Source organism: Fukomys damarensis, unplaced genomic scaffold (assembly GCF_012274545.1).
Source record: "Fukomys damarensis isolate Sample0158 unplaced genomic scaffold, DMR_v1.0_HiC HiC_scaffold_31, whole genome shotgun sequence".
NCBI classification, from domain to species: Eukaryota; Metazoa; Chordata; class Mammalia; order Rodentia; family Bathyergidae; genus Fukomys; species Fukomys damarensis.
The window spans coordinates 24,802,530-24,820,096 of record NW_022900943.1 but is presented as its reverse complement, the minus strand read 5'-3'; the positions used below and the strand labels follow the sequence as shown (position 1 = coordinate 24,820,096).

Below are 17,567 nucleotides of genomic sequence, written 5' to 3'. Positions count from 1 at the left end.
AAAACAGAAAACTGAAGTTTGAAGGTGCAGCAGAAAAGTACTCAAAATCAGTTGGAATGGTTGTTTTTCATCTTCTTTCCATCACCACAGAAAAATGCAATGCAAAATTTCTTTATAAAAGGATTTAATCGGATAAACTAGTAGCTTCAATAAGGGCTTTAAAATTTGATTTCTTTTGTGTATATGATCTTCAGACAAAAATACAACAGCATGTTTTTCATAATGAATATTAATGTCTTAATCATAGATCTACAATGGCTTTAGCTGTACATTTAATAATATGACCTTAAAGTCAACACTCAACATTGCCTCAGTGTTTTGAATGATTTTAAAAGCTAGAATCATTTTATCTATAAATGCTGATTTCATTAATAGGCTCTTATACTTATTTATTCATGGTCACCGCTATGTACAATTTCAGAATTTTTACATAAACATTTATTCCTGCCAGTATTCAGTATGATATTTGAAGGCAGATACAAGTGAAAATAAAGAACCGCTAAGCATAATTGCTTTCTTAAGGAAGAGAGACTATTCCTTCTTATTTTCTATATGTAAGCAATGATCATGTAGAAATCAGGGAAATAAAAGATATGGAAAGGGGCACTATTACATAATTTTTAAACATGGCTTTCTCATTAGACTTTGCTATTAGATAGTAACTAGGTAGTGATACAGCCATTGATACAGAAAAGAATTGTTCATTAGAATCTCAAAGGTGAACTCATTTTTTTGTGTATTTGAAAAAAAAGAAAGTATTTTAGTCCAGTCCTGTATCATTTTAAAAAATGTTATAAAACAACAGAAAAATTTTCAGTTTTTCTCTAATTAAAACAAAGTAGTCTACAACTGTCTAATTAATTAATACCTGTAGTCAAAGAGGTTTCAAAAGAATATTTTACAGTGGCAGAAAAAAAAAGAGAAAAGAGTAATTATATTGTTAAAGAAAATATTTTACTTTTAAGGACAATTTCAACAAAGATGGAACTCTAAGATCACAATGGTGAAGTTAACAAGTTACAGCATTTTTGTCTTTCTACTTATGAAGAGATTTTAAATAAATGTAGCCCTACTTCCAATTTTTTTTTATTACAATGGCAAGCTACTGCTGAAAAAAACTTTTTTTCTAGATAAAAATCTTAAGAAATAGAAACTGGTGCCACAGAATTAATCATACATCAACCACAGGAAACTTAGCAAATATCTCGAAAATGAATAGTTTAATATTTTTTTCTTTACAAAGAACTTGTGCCTAGCAAAGCTGGGATGTTAGAAGCCAATGAAGACACTTCAAGGGTTTTCCTTCCTCAAGCCTACACAATTTGTAATGATTGGTTATGTACTTTCTGGCTTCCAGACGAAATAGTTTTTGAAGGAGGAGTAGATTTTTGCAAGGTACAGTATAAGAGAGTAGCAGGTGCATGATAAATAAAAATTCTGTTTCTATTTCCAGTATTGACCATTGTTAATAGTCACTGTTTTTATTTACTTAATCCAAAAAATCGTAATGCAAGTAATTAGATTCTTTGACATTTCCAGGTTTCTTAGTCCTTAATAATTACATATTCCTTTAATTCATTTAAATTTGAATGAATGTTAGGTAGTTAGAACTTTCAAAAATGTTACTCTAGCTGCTCTGTTTTTTGCTTTTGGTAAACTCAGTATTTTTAAAAGCCAGAATAGTCATTTCAAAGGACATAAAGAATAAAGATTCATAGAAATAAAAATTTGATAAAAGAATTAAAAAACTCAAAGATGAGTTGAATCAAAAGTTAAGCCAATTATCTTCTATAACTTAATAAAAACTTAATATAGCATAAGCAAAGTGCTTATCATGAGCCAAGGTAAATATTCCTTTGCTGATCCATAAGTATAATAGTCATAGGAATTAAGCATTGTAACTATTAATAATCTCTCTTTTTAGAGGTTTTTTTGACTTTGATTTCTTTTTTAGTACATCTCGTATATTAGGGAAACAGGACAATTAGAGTTATGTAAGTTGAAAATTTTACAAAGTACACAAAACATAAAAAAGATTCTCTTATAAATCTTTTAGAGACATAACATATGCAAAATTGTGTCTGTTATAAACATTCTTCTAATGTCCTAAATTCATAACATTTTATAAAACAGTGCATATGAATATATGACTGTAAAAACCACTTTTATTCACTATTTCACAAAAATTATAAAATACTAAAAAGTGAATCAGAGTAAAAGACAAATTTGTCCTTTTATTACAAATTATTTCACTGTCTAATCTTCCATGACATGTTTTTATAATAGTACTCCAACACATACGACTTTGAAATATAACAAATTCACACTACTTCAAGTTATTTAAGTTTATTTTTAACAGAAAGTTGACAAAAACTCTTTAAAATATTAAAGATAATACAGTGAATGGCTACTACTATTCTTTTTACACAATAGTATTATATTAAGCCCAGAAATTTACAGAATTTAAAAAAGGCATTTTTGTTTAACAATTAAGATAATTTAAAATAAAACTACTGAGCATTAAAAAACATACTGAAGTGTAACATGAAAATCTTAAAGACAGTTTATAATACAAAGCTATGAAATATATGAAAGCAAATCTATAATATATTGTATGCCCTACATTGGATGTAAAATACATTTTTTCTGTGCTTAAATAATACAATTATTTTGCTTTACAGATGTTCAGAAAAAATATTTTAAAAGAAAAAGTATTTTATCTCCCTAAAATGGACATACAGGCTTTATGATAGTCATTATGTTAATGAAACATTCCAAGTAAAATGGTAAAGAATATGTGCATTTTAACAGTTTAGCTCTGATTAATCATCATCATCATCATCATCATCATCATCATCATCACCACTACTGTTATTATGAGTCATAATCCACTCCCTGTAGACCTGAATTTTCTGTAAGCATGGTAAAGGGAAAGAGAAGCATAAAGGTTAGTAAAGTATGGAAGACTGATTGGAAAACATGTAAAACTGTGAAGTGTTTAAGGGATTAGTAGCTGTAACTCAGGTTGTAATTATGGACGTAGTATTCCATAACTTAATAGGCGTAAGACTAAACTCAACTGGTTTATTAATATACACTCAATAGTATAATGCTAATTTTCTAGTGGCAACTTTGATTACTAGGAAGCATTATAATAATGTGCTGCTTTCTGGAAAGGAAGGTATACAATCAAAGAATGTACTTTCTATTTAATTATTACATGTGGGCATATATAACTTAGTGGACACAGAATTATTTTCAGGAAATGAAAAAATAAAAGGACAAACATTTGAAAGCATCAAACATTTTCTAAGGCACCATCATCCTTTAGGTGAGACTTTAAATCCAGTTTATATGTCATCTAATTATTTTTCAAAGTATTGGTACTCATATGGTTCAACACATTTGCTAATAATGCCATTGAGTTTTGATTTAAATAGCACTAATGACACTAAAAAACAAATCCACTTCTTACACCTGTAAAGGAATAATGATAAATGAAAACATGCAAACACATCTCATGAATTCCTACAGGTTCTATAACTAATGTACTTAATACTCCTGCTGAAAAATAAGGAATGGCTGACAAAAATGATGAGATTTTAGCCACTGAATCTGCTCTTCTGGCCTACTAAAAATATGATTCTTTAAAAATAGAAAGGCTTGTGTATCCCAAAATTCAGAGCTTCAAAAAACAATAAAGGTGTAGAATAAATTTATTTGCCACTAAAATATCAATCACATGAAATTTTTGGTAACTCATATTTCCTGAGTTACCATATATTCACTGCATATTTCTAAATTCTCACTACTCTTCCTTACCTCCTAATAAATTTATTAAAATAGTTTCTTAAGATACATATTTAGTTTTTTTAAAAAGTGATTTGAAAATCATTCAGCTTTAATCAGTAAAATGTTAGTGGCATGTTAACTGCTCTAACAAGGGAATGCAAGTACTGGGTAAAACTTTTCAACTGTATTACCTATAGGTGATTTCTGCAATGTTTCTATCTTCAAAGATGATATACTATCATTGTACAGATTGCATGGTATGTCCTTCAAAGCACAACCTTTCAATAATGCCAATTCTAACCCAAATACAAGTATTTTGATGCTCTAAAAACATTTTCAAGTTACTTTAGCTAATCCTGTATATTAGCTTTATGGATATAATATACTAATAGAAGGACCAGACAGATGCAGTATTATATGCTCTGCATGCAGTGGGTGAAATACTGAAGTTTTAAACCTTTACTCTGGTTCAAAGGCATAAAGGAAGTTCTACATAGTGGTGATGTATAAATATCATTTTCAAGTCTATACAACATACCTTCTTAATTTATTCAAACAAAATGGTTTATTTAACATAGCTTAATACCTGTACACCCCAGAAACAACTTTGCACTGGCATGGTCTCATGTATGATTAAGTTACTGACACCATAATGCAAACTTTTAAAAGTTCAATTTATTAAGAAAGTGGCCTGTGTAAATAAAACAAGCTATTTTTCCAAAAGCTAACCTTAGTAAAAGATACTGATTTGTGTGTGAACTGAGTATCAAATCTCATAAAGTTTACATATACTACAAAGCAGAAAGATCATAGCCATTAGGTATATTGAAAAGCAAAGCATAAGAACTCATGAATAATCTGCAAATTTTTCCTGAGTTTTGTTTTTTATTTGTCATGTCTATCCGGAGGTAAGCATTGTATGTGATATAAAAACAAGTGGTATGATAAACACAAGGAAGAATCCCAAAAGAAATAGTTTAACTGGCTAAATAACACCAACTAGAAGAGTATATAAGGCACTCTGGCTTTCAACAAATCTAGCAGATCTAGTGCAGAACTAAGAATAATCTATAAAAAGATCAGATATACTAAAATTTCTATTAAAATTATTAATACAAAAGCCTTTAAAAAATATCCAAAATAGTGAAACAGGTGTATGCAATTTGTAAAAATTTTAAGACTAAAATCTGTTGGCTTTTACTTGCAAAGTCATGCATTAAATGTTTTCATATCAAACTTTTTGATGCCTGTAAAAAAGAAAAAAATCTTATAGTACATAAATATACTTGAAAGCTTAACTTATAAATGAAACTAAGCAAAACATAAAAATCCAAGCAATCTAATATTAAAGCATTACATACCTATTTTTAAAAGATCTAACTTGACTAATTTAATTTTAATTTCTGTCTCCTTACTCACCTGTAACATCTGATTTCCAGTACCATCCCTCAATCTGTAAGGTCTGATAACTCCATCTTCATTAAAGAATCGAGGAGGTCGTAGACTCTCTACTTCAGAAGCCTCTGTAGCTCTAGAGGAAACAAACAAAAAACTTGACTTAAAAAAATCATTCAACTTATAAAAGCAACTACTAACAAGAATCTTCTTTTAAATAAAATAAGAATACCACATCACTTCCCTAGTTTTAAGTTTGTCTTTATTATATAATTGAATTATCTAGAAATCTGTAAAAGTATAAAGAAATATGTTAGTAGATTCTCCTGGATTTTTTTTTTTTTTGCGACAATAAAGCATCAAAAAATGACAGTGTTACTTTTCTCAGTTTAAAATCTTTAACTTGTTTTGTTTTCCTTTTCTGTTGTCTAGTTTCTCTAGCACTATTCTAGATACAAAGGAGGATTGTAGGCATCCTTATTTCTGACATTATAGGGAAAGCTGAGATCTCCATGAAGCATACATATTAGCAATGTTTTTTTTTTTTTAATATCCTTTATCAAGCCTAGGAAGTTTATGTCTACTTTTAGTGTGATTATATTTCATCTTTTTTTGTTATTTCTATCTTTAAAACTCACGAATGGGCAATGAATTTTAAATTGAGGTTTTCTCCTAGTCATTGTTGTAATCATATGCTTCATCTTATTCAACCTATTAATGTTAGAAGTCACATGGCAATGTTTTCCAGTGTTCAAATACTCTTATATTTCTAATTGGGCTTGATGTGTGCTATATTAAACACACACATCCATGAATTTGGCACAGTAATATTCTATTTAACATTTTCGCCTGTAGGGTCATGGATATATATATATGGATAAATTCTCCAATTAAAAGCAGAATAGACAAAACAAAATCAAACAAAAATGATCCAACTGTATATTGTCCACAAGAGATTTACTGTAGCATCAAAGACACAAATAGGAGAAAATACAAAGATGTGAAAAGATATGTCATTTAAAAGCAATTAAAAAGAAAGAGCTGGAATGGCTATACTAATACCAAAACAAAATATTTAAACAAGCAATTCTCAGTGTACACAAAGAGAATACTTTATAGTGAGTAAAGAGTCAAACCAACCAGAAGATATAAAAATTATAAACACACAGGCACTTAACAAAAGAACCTCCAAATACATAAAGTAAAAACTGATAAGACAATTCAATAATAGTTGAAAATGTAAGTACTCCAATTTCACTAATGAATACAAAATAGCAAGGAAACAAAAGACTTGAAGAACACTTCACGCTACCCAGACCTAACAAATATCTATACAATACTCAACAACAGAAGATATATTCTCTCACATGCACATGGAACACTCTCTGGAATAGTTTTATTTATTTATTTATTTTGGTACCAGGAATTGAACTCTGGACCTTGAACTTGCAAGGCAGGCAGCAGAATCACTGAGATAAATCCTCAGCCCCAGAATGTTTTTGAAGGCCTTAAGCCAGGTGTGGTGGCACACACATATAATCCCAGAACTCAGGAGGCTGAAGCAGGAGGATCCCCATGAGTTTGAGGCTAGCCTGGGCTATATAATGAGTTCAATACCAGCCTGAATTACATACTGAGACTCTATCTCAAAAAAACTAAAAAATAAAAACAAAAAGTCTTAAAACATGTTTTAATAAATACAAAAGTACTGAAAACACAAATATATTATTTGACCACACAGGATAAAACTGAGATGTGTAAGAAAGAAACGTGAAAACTTAAAAAAAATTGGAAATTAAAAAAATAACAGAAGCCTAGATAATGAAAAGGTCAAAGGAGAAACCACAAAGGAAATTCACTACCTTATGGCACACAAAAACAAAAACAGTATGTCAAACCTTATGAGATGGAGCAAAGAGATAGCTGAGAGGTAAATTTATAGATTTGAATGCCTAAATTAAAAAAGATCTAAAAATAAGTAGTATAACTTTACACTTCAAGGAAGTAGGAAAAGGAAAGTGAACCAGACCTAAAACTGGTAAACGAAGAAAATACAGAGTAGAACAGAGATAAATAATACAGAAGACAAAAATTATTATCAATGAAGTAAAAAAAATGTTTGAAAAGGTCAACGTAAGTAGACTAACAGAGAAGATTCAAGTGATATCAGGAATGAAACAGGGGACACTATTACCAAATTCACAGAAATAAAAGTATTGTAAAAGAATACTGTGAAATGTAATCTTCATACTGAAGCAACTCTCAACATCATATATATATATAATAATTTCTTCTTCGCCACCCCTTTGTTTCTATCTCTTTGAAACATTTCCTTCATGAATAACATTTTTTTACCATTTAGCATATCATATATTTACCAAATACACCTTTTTTGTCTACTTTGCTCCCACTAAAATGTGGCTTTATGAAGACAGGAAAATAGACAAATTATGGCCCCTGCTGGCTTCTCAAGAATTCAAAGTGTCTAATAACTATGTATTATAGAAACATAACGTTTATGTGTAAATATCTTATAATGTCTAAATCGTGTATTTACTTAATTTTGTCATTTTGATTTACCAAAATTGAGTGAAGTGTTAAATTCTCCCATCATTATTATACACTTCGGAAGTTCTTATAATTTCACCAAGTTTTCCTTCATAAAAAGTTCAGTTATTTTGTGAACTACATAGAAGTTGAAAACTATCATCTTTGTGGTTATTTTTATTAGCTATTCATTCCAAAAATGTTTCTGCCCTAAAATCTGTTTCATCTAATAATAAAAATATGATCTTCACAAATGGTAAGACATTTGAATGCTTGATGACAATTATTCTCTTCCCAAATTGCACTTTGTTATTTTGTATTAATTTGGTCCTTTAAATATTGTTTTCATACAACTTATATTTATTTACTAATTTATATTTCATCTTTGATTCTTAGGCCATTTTTCCTTTTGGTTTCAATGTCTTTCTCCACAAGCATATCCTTTAATACTTTTCAATTATTGTTTTTTGAAAAACGTTTAATTTTCCCTTTGTCTCAACAAGCAATGTGTTGGGTACAGAGTGACAAGGTTTTAGCTAAACAGAAGGTAACTCTAGCTGCTTTGGGCAGAAGCCTGGGTATCTGTCTATTTTAAAATCCTTGTTTTCCAGGCGTTTGAGATCCTCTGATGGCTATAATTCAACTCATCATATTTATAAAACTACAATTACAAGTAAAGGAGACTGATCACTTTCCCTACCTTAATTCTAAATTATTATAAAAGCAGAAACATACAATGAGAAAAGGAATGCATATAAGTTTAATAATAATATATGATAAGGGAAGGGTGAAGATGAACTGAGCTTGAACCAAGTAATATAAAATACTATTTTTTTTCAAGAACGGATACAGATCCATAAAAAAGTAGTATGGAAACTTAAGAATGAGTCATTTCTTTAGGTTACAGATTACATGAAGATCATGCAAAATTGGTTCATACTCCCTTCCAGCTATATAAAGCTGTTTTACTTGATTATTAAAATAAAAGAAATGATACAGAATAATTTGCTAATTTTACAACAGACACATAACATTACATGGATATATTTTAATTAGGATAATGCGAAAGCTTGTTTAACTTGTCAATCCATCCCTGAAAGCAGGTACTGTGAATTAAGGATAAAGTACAAAGCTGACAGGACAAGATGCAACTTTAAAAATGAAAATGAATGAGGAAACACTACATAGCTTGCCATGTTATAGTATTCATAATTAAGTGCTCAAAGCCAAAGAGAAGATATATTTAATTTCTCATAGTTGATATATTTTATTCATATGTCACACCAAAAATAATTTACCTTTTTATTCCCTGAAATGTACTGCTAGCCATGTCTATGATGCCTCCTGTTGGTCTGGCTACTGCTCCCACTAAACCTTTCCCAACACCTTTAAAGAAACCAGCTGCTCCTTCTTTTTGAGCCCCTAGAAAGAAAAAAACAGTAACTTCTTAGGCAACTAGATCAAGACTGAAAATATAATCAATTTGTGAAATATATCATCCAAATGTACAGTTATACTTGCCTTTGATTGGTTTCGTAACAATTCCTGTAATGCCACTTACAAAACCCTACAAGGAAAGCAAAAATTGAAAATTTATATTACTTTCATATGATCCTTGGAAGAACCAAGACCAGCTGAAAATAAAACAAACAGTTCTTTTTATATACCATGTTAGCATATTTCTAAGTAATCTATTTAAATAGATTTTTTTTTTTTTTGGTACCAGGGATCAAACTCGGGTCCTTGCGCTTGCAAGGCAGGCAGTGGAACCACTGAGCTAAATGCCCAGCCCTTAAACAGAATGTTTTTTGAAGACCCCTGATAAGTTTTACTCACTGTTCTGACAACATCCAAATAACAATTTAACAAGTAAGAATTATGCCTATTTCCTCAATCACTATGTAGGTTTAAAACCTGTTCTATATAATGTCCTCAACTTTGAGAAATTTCTTACAGAAACCAAGCCTTTTCCTCCACGAGTGATCCCTTCTCTGAAACCAGCTGGCTGCTTATTCATGGCTTCTCTTCTTTTCTGCTGGTAGTCTTCATCCATTGTGATAGCTGCCACACCTTTAGCCATAGCACCAGTGATTTTTGAGGCAGCACCAGCTAATCCACCTAATAGAAATTATAGTATCTTTAGCAAAAGCAAACACATCGCTACTTTCAACCATCATCAAACTTGGCACTTCGTTTCTTACCAACGGCTCCACCAACAAGTGCCCTGAGTCCTAGTGCCATTCCCTCCACAAACTCTTCAGGACCCTGGATGGCTCCCTATAGTGACAAAAGATAATTTCAAAAAGTTGTATTTACTTTTAAAAGTTAATTTATTGATGTAAATGAAGGAAGAGGTAGTGATAAAAAGAATAAAAATGGCTCAGAGGAAGTGACAGTAGCAAAAAATCTTCTCACTAAAAAGAATTCTCAGCAATAATTTCATGACAGTGAAAGTATGAAAGATAAAATGTTGGAAGTTGTTCCACACCTAGAAAAAAGTGTCTGCTGCTTGTATTGCAAATTGTATGATGAAAAGAAGCAAGCACTTCAAGTACTCTTGATAAGTAAAAGAAACAAAACAGCTGAAAATTCTTAGTGTTTCTAATGTTTTGTTTTAAATATTATACAAAATATTAGCTTTACCTCATTTTTAATTACTCTATACATTTAAATAGGTATTTATATACAATGGAGTACTACTCTCTAGTAAAGAAGGTAAGTCTGAGTCATTTGTAGAAAAATGGATAAACTTTAAGACTACAATGTTAAGTGAAATAAATCCCACTCAGCTTAAATATCATGTTTCTCTTATATGAGAAACCAAAAGTATAAATGAAAAGCAAAGTAAAAGACAGTAGAAAATATGTTTTGCAAATGGGAAAGAGACCAAGAGATTGGGGGGGATTAAGATATGTAGATGTACCAACTTCCCATGATGAATGTAATCACTATATAAAAACATATACTAATAAAATTTTTTTAAAAATGTGAGAGTAGTGAATGTTCTGATGGAAAGTCTGAAGAAATGTCAAATAATCATATTCTTTTATCCAATGGTTATTAAGATTACGGTGCACAGTACCAACTTCTATTTATAGTTCCACATGTCTGTGCAAATCAAGCTTACTCACACATGGTGATCTTCCTTCTGTTATAGTCTGAATTGTATCTACACTTTATATTCCAAAAGAACGCTTAAAATTCAGTGTAACTTAACAAAAATCTTAACCCTTCCACGCCTAGTGTTCCATTTTTAGAACATTCATAACAACAAAATATAATGAATTTCTCTTCAAATTCTTGTTCCTTGAATTTCTTTGGATAGCATACATGAATTTCAGAAAAAATTTCAATCTTTGGCATAAATGTGTTAAATTTAAATTTTGAGAAAAAAAAGTAGAAGTTTCCTCCCAAAGTGCCCCCAAACCTTAGTGTTTGCTGAAAAGTAGTAATATTTTGTATATCTCCCAAAACTTATTTATACCCACAGCTCAAGTTAACAACAGAAATGCATTATGTATTTAAGAGTAGTAATTTGATATATTATATAATGCTAGAAAATTATTTTACCTGGTAAGGTTCATAAAAAAATGCCTCTACACCTTCTGAAAATTCTCTAATTAAGCCAAAGGGATTTCCCAAAACATCAAGTCCAAGAATGAGTACGTACATCTGCTTAATGGCCTAAAAATGAAATATGAACATTAATCAATTCATATAATTAAGACCTATTATTCTTATAGATTAGTACACCCATCTAGTGTCCTCAGGCTAACATCTTCACTATCAATTTCAATATTAAGCCCATACCACCAATTCATCACCATTTTTAGTTTAAAGAGCAATCTGGTGTTACAACCAGAGTCTATGACATTATATTTATATATAAATATTTCCATAAAAATATCAAAAATTCTTTCACTTGTATAATTATTTATGACAGTTACTACTACTACTACTACTACTACTACTACTACTACTACTACTATTTTAGAAATTGGGTCAAATGACATTCAGGGTCACAAAGTAGATATATGGCAAAAGTGGGATCAATATACAGATTTCTTGAGTCATGCTCAGTGATTTGTCCATTACATCACAACTAACTCAGATACTAAGTTGTATCATAAAATATTAATGACTGCATTTTAAAACATAAGTGTTGTGAATTAATAAAGATTACAAATCCATACTGACTCAGAAAAAATTTCTGACAGTGACTAAAAATATAAGGACAAAATAAAATGAAGTTTTGGCTGGGCTCAAGTTTGTTTCTATAATTCTGAGAAAAAAAATTCATGCTTTAATATTTTGAAAATTGATATTTGTTTCTATGAAAAATCTATATTGAGAACACATGAACAGACACATAAAGCTTTACTAGTCTGTTATTCTATTTGTAAAATAATCTGACAAACCTGTTTTGAATAGTGTTTTATTACTTCAGACTGTAGTTGAGATGTGGTATGAAACTGATAGTTGAGTTCAAAAAAGGCAAGCCTGAAAAACAAGTATATAAAAACACATATACGTAGAGATTATGAAATCGAGAAAGAGAAAAAGCATTGAGGAGTTAATTTACTTTCTTTTTAAATTTTTCTCCAAATCTTTCCTTCTAGTACAGTTTTCTATGTATATCTTTGTACATTCTAGTCAAAACAAACTCGAGTCTAATAAAATTCATGGACCTTATATTCTGAAATGTCATCAATATCCACAAATTTTCATATATTTAAGGGATTCAGAGACCCTTGGGAGTCCATCACAGACCTTTAGAACTATATCCTAATTCTAAGACTCACACAGAAAATGTTCATATTGAAGTAAAAAGAAGAGACTGCATAAGAATGTCTGAGGTTAAGTGCTTGTAATTCAAGCACTCTGGTAGGTGGAGATAAACAGATCAAAGTTTATGCCCAGCCTAGGCAACTTATCAGCAAGATGCTATCCTCTCCTCCAACACAACAACAACAACAACAACAACATCAAGGAGGACCTCCAGTGATGTAGCTCACTGTAAAAGCCCCGGGTTTAAACTCTAGCAACTCATACAATACACACATAGACCAAAAAAACAAAAACAAAAGGCCAAGCTCCAACTGCTGAAAGTCCTGCCTATGGGCTGACAGCTGAGGAGACAAATCAGCTTAACTTTTAAAAACCCATTCACAGCATATACCTGGATCCAATAATTGGGAAGCTCTATATTTCTTATTGCTGAATACGACAGTAGCAAGTTTAGATATCTCATCCTATTCTACTGACATGAAACATATATTCTTTTGACTGTTAAATAACTTTATTTAGGTTCAGAATTAGCTCATATAAGTACTAATTTTTACTACTGCTTTTTAATAACCACATAGAAAGTCTATCTAAAAAGATCATACTTTTCTAAAGTCCCCATTCAGACTCATTGAGTTTCTGGTCAGATATTTGATTAGCTTCCATTACGACTAACATTCAAATGTAAATTCTTTTTTGAGGGGGTTGAGGGGGTTGATACTGGAGATCGAACGGGGGTCCTTGCGCTTGGGAGGCAGACGGTGGCACACTGAGCTAAATCCCAGGCCTCAAATGTAAATTCTTGACTAGGTTTAAACTGATCTCTTTAATTTTTTCCATTAATGCCTTTATTCTGGCTCAGTCACACTTTCTTTGAAAAGCTTTGATCTTATGGACTTTTGAAGCCACATCTTTCAAGTATCATCTATCTTTAGGCATCCTCTAGGCCAGGTTTCCTAAAAGTACATAAAACTGTATACCCTGTCTTTTTTTCTTAAGGAAATAATTTAATAATTTTTCTGTAGTTTGGGCAAATAAAGTTGTTATTTTTATTGTATTCCATTTAAAGGCAAAAGCCAAATTTTGCTATGATTTACAATATACTTTACATACTTTCTCATGTAAAAATTTTTAGGTAAGTATAAAAGGACTGTTCATCACTTTACAGATGAACAGTTACATACTTAAAAACTACGTCTTGTACATCTGTAAGGGTGGCACCAATACTCTTCAGCAAAAGATTTAAAGAATGAAATGGAATCAGTCCTCCATGCTGTTCTGAATCTTTAGCTTCTTCTCTACCCGAACTCAGTGAAACACTTAGATGCAACTAAAGACATAAAGGGATAAATATTTTAAAGCACATTTTCATACCGATAATTTTAACTTAAAAAGATAGTGTTATTTTAAATTCACACCATAAAGATTTCAAAGTTAACAGGATTATGTCAAAATTATTAAGTAGCAAGTTAAAAGCAAGTTTAAATTCAACATAGCTTTACTTAAATCTTTAAATTAGCCACATGATTATATTTAGTTCAATTCTATTTTTTGATAAACAGGAAAATATTCACTTTTATACATTTGTTAATAATAATACCAGCCTAGTAGGTTAGGCTGATGAAAATAAACATCACCAAAAGTATACATTTCAAATATTAGAATTAAGTTACTATGAAGTCTGTTAAAAATCACTTTTGTGTCATACTGCATACTTATTCCATATGATTATGCAATAATTTCCTTCTAGTATTATCAGTACCTTAAACTATTTAAAGTAAATTTAATTTTATTCAATTTCTAATTCCTAAATCAAATACACTTTATTTTTTCATTAAGTGTATTGGTACATTTTAGGTTTACAATATGATGACATCCATCATTGGGAATTTATACCTTTACATGATATATCTTGGTTCTTATTTTTTCCCCATTCCCTGCCCTCCCTTCAACTCTTCCACCCCTCCTTATTTACAAAGACATTGTTTCTATTTTTTCCTTTTCTCATTTGTTTTTATTTTCCTTCTTTCCCCTACTTATCCCATTTCCTCCTACCCTTTACACCTTTTCTTCCTGTCAAATATGCTTGATAAATTAAAACTAATACACAATATCGAACATTTTGAAACTTGTCACCAACATAGCTTTAACACAAAATGAAGGTGAAATAATCTGTTAAAGATATAAATATACAAACACATGTTGTAGGTGATTATTATTATTTCCACATGGTGAAGACCTATTTAAAAAGTTTAAAAAATATCATTCATTACTTATTTATATTTGTAACTTTAAAGCTCCAAGATTTCTACCCTATGGAAAACATAATTAAATTGCTAATCCCACTGATGAGATCAAATTAATTTCCTATTATCTAGATTATCAGAGAAAAAAATTACATTTTTCACCTACCTTGATAGGAGATATATGAAAATATTCATAGAGACTGACTTGTGATTGATCTACTAGAGAAACCGTTTCATATTCTTCTTCAAAAGCTTCTACATCTTTATGGAAAAGCCCAGCCTACAAAAGAAACATAAAAATATTAAAATTTAAAAAGACATGCCTGCATGACATATTTCAGCCAATAGGTCACACCTTGCAGAAAACTTCTCTATAATATTCAGACTCAACACTGTTCATGATTGGAAGTTACCGACCGCATCATAACAACTACTAACATTTTTATTGTTAGGACAATTCTGCCTGCTATTCACAAACAAAAGTATGTATTCTGTGCTTCCATTAAAATTATCAAGCTTTTCTTCACGTGACTGTGGCTCTTATTTCAAAAGACCACTAATCCTTTTGATAAACAGATTTGGGGCACATTCGTTTCTTTAAACATAATCATTTGCAGCATTTTGTTACTTGCCTTACTGTAGCCTATAGTGACTAGTAATATAATTTTTTTAAAAAAGAAGGAACTGAAAATACTATTTCATGAAGTGATTATTTATTTATTTATTTTTGGATTTTTGAATCAGGGTCTCACTATATATTTGAGATTGACCTGGAACTCACTATGTAGCCCAGGCTGGTCTTGCACTCACAGCGATCCTCCTGCCTCAGCCTCCTGAGTGCTGGGATTACAGGTGTGCACCACCATACCTGGCTTATTTCATGAAGTAATTAGAATTTATTTTCATTCTTGATGTCGATTTTCTTACAGAAATAAGAAGGGACAAAGGCAATAGATAAGATATCCAAATGCTAAAAACCCTTCTGATACGCAGCATAGTTATATCTCAAAATGAAGATAACATAAAACATTTCCAGATAAATAAAACCTTAGAATTTGTTCCTAGCATATATGCCTTACAAAAAATATTAGTAGAGAAATTTCAGGCTGAAAGCAAGTGACCCTAAACTTTAAACCTAAATTAAAAAACAAAATTCATCAGAAAAGGTAGTAAGACAATATAAATGCCTATTTTTCCTTTCTTTCCTTAAATGATTTAGAAAAAATGTTTAAATATTATGCCTTAAAGACTTAAATAAAAATATAAAGAAATAAACCTGAGTGACATCTACAGAACACTCAACCCAACAAGAGTAGAATAAACATTCTTTTCAAGCGCATGAAGACTATTTTCCAGGACAGATCATATATTACATAGATATAAAATGTACAATTGGGTTGGTAACATATAGAAATATAATACAAAAACACAAAAATAGTATATGGGAAGCAGTGGTATACTGGGAAATAAGTGGTAAAGAAATAGTAACAATAATTTATTGTTGGGTTTATAATGTTACAGATGCAGTAGGCATTCGAATGATACCAGTAAAAGAGGGAAAATGGAAGAGAGCAACACAGGAGTTACATTTTTATATCTCATTGGAATTAAGCTTGTATAAATCAGAAAATAGTTTAAGTCCTGGAGCAATCAATAAAAATATTTTTTAAAAAAACCCCTCAAATATGGTAAAGACATCACAAAAGAAATTTTTAAGTGTTTCCCAATATCATGGCTTATGTCTAGATGTGCTCGGAAACCCTCATGTGGTCAAAGATGGGCCTTTAGAGGTGGCTGGGTCTAAGGTGTGTGAATGTAGATTAAAGGTATGTTAGTGGGATTAAAGGAGTGGTACTGCATTAGTTCACTAATTGGTTTAGCATAGTTCTGGATGTGGGTAATAAGAAACCCTCTCCTGGGTGTAAGTGGCATCATCCAAAGGCTTATAGAATGGGCAGGATAAAATGGAAAGAGAGGCTTGCTGCTGCTGCTTCTGATGCTGCCTTATTTGCTACCCTGTTATGGACTGTTTCTCCTCTGCCATGCCACCCTGGCCTTGGAGCCAGCCAACTATGAAGTGAAACCTCTACAAACATTGAGATGAAATAAACCTTTCCTACTTTACAAGAAAAGTAATTAAGACATCTAAGAAAATGTTCACTTATTGCCAAGAAAACACTACAGGAAGAGCAAAGGAACACAAAAGGTACGAGACACAAAAATAAATTTAAAATGACAGGCATAAATCCAATTATATCAATAACACGAAATATGAATGAATTAAATAACTCAATCAAGAGGCACAGATAATCAAAATGGATATGAAAACAAGATTGAACCATATGATGCTCAAAGGAAACATACTTTAAATTATTAATACACATTGAATGTAAAAAGATGAGAAATGAAGTATCAAGCAAACATCAACCACAAGAAAGTTAAAGTAAGTATATAAATCCTGACAAAATATACTTCAAATATGTTACCAGTGACAAAGAGGGACACTTTACAGTGATAGGAAGGTTAATTTATCTAGAAGATGTAACAACTATGAACATATATGCTTCCAATAACAGCAAAACAATACACAGAAAAACTGACAGAAAAGGACTAGATTAATTTAACAATACTAGTTGGAGACTTTAATAATCCACTTACAATAATGGGTAGAATAGCTTGGCAGAAGATCATTAAGGAAATGGAAGACTTGAACAATATAGATCAACTAGCCCTAGCCTAACTCTCAAGTCAATAACAAAAGATGCATTCTCTCTAAAAGCACATGCACATTCTCTAGGAGAG

General features: G+C 30.8%; 1 protein-coding gene across 5 annotated transcripts in view; it reads right to left on the bottom strand.

The window, feature by feature from the left end:
- The window catches only part of Vps13a (vacuolar protein sorting 13 homolog A), a 228,418-nt gene that overhangs the window by 31,543 nt on the left and 179,308 nt on the right, over nt 1–17,567 (bottom strand). For 3 of the 5 annotated variants that reach the window (XR_004514896.1, XR_004514897.1, XM_033757746.1), the window contains exons 60-68: nt 14,932–15,045; nt 13,704–13,849; nt 12,153–12,234; nt 11,305–11,418; nt 9,936–10,011; nt 9,689–9,852; nt 9,256–9,301; nt 9,033–9,156; nt 5,212–5,323 (exon numbers count right to left, since the gene is read on the bottom strand). Coding sequence is in view for 3 of the 5 variants with exons in the window: in XM_033757746.1 (XP_033613637.1) it covers nt 5,212–5,323; nt 9,033–9,156; nt 9,256–9,301; nt 9,689–9,852; nt 9,936–10,011; nt 11,305–11,418; nt 12,153–12,234; nt 13,704–13,849; nt 14,932–15,045 (978 nt within the window). In the remaining 2 variants the exon portion in view is untranslated. Of the gene's footprint in view, nt 1–2,470; nt 2,913–3,544; nt 5,040–5,211; nt 5,324–9,032; nt 9,157–9,255; nt 9,302–9,688; nt 9,853–9,935; nt 10,012–11,304; nt 11,419–12,152; nt 12,235–13,703; nt 13,850–14,931; nt 15,046–17,567 lie in introns of those variants that run through there. The other 2 variants (XM_010628272.2, XM_010628278.2) reach the window with 2 other exon arrangements.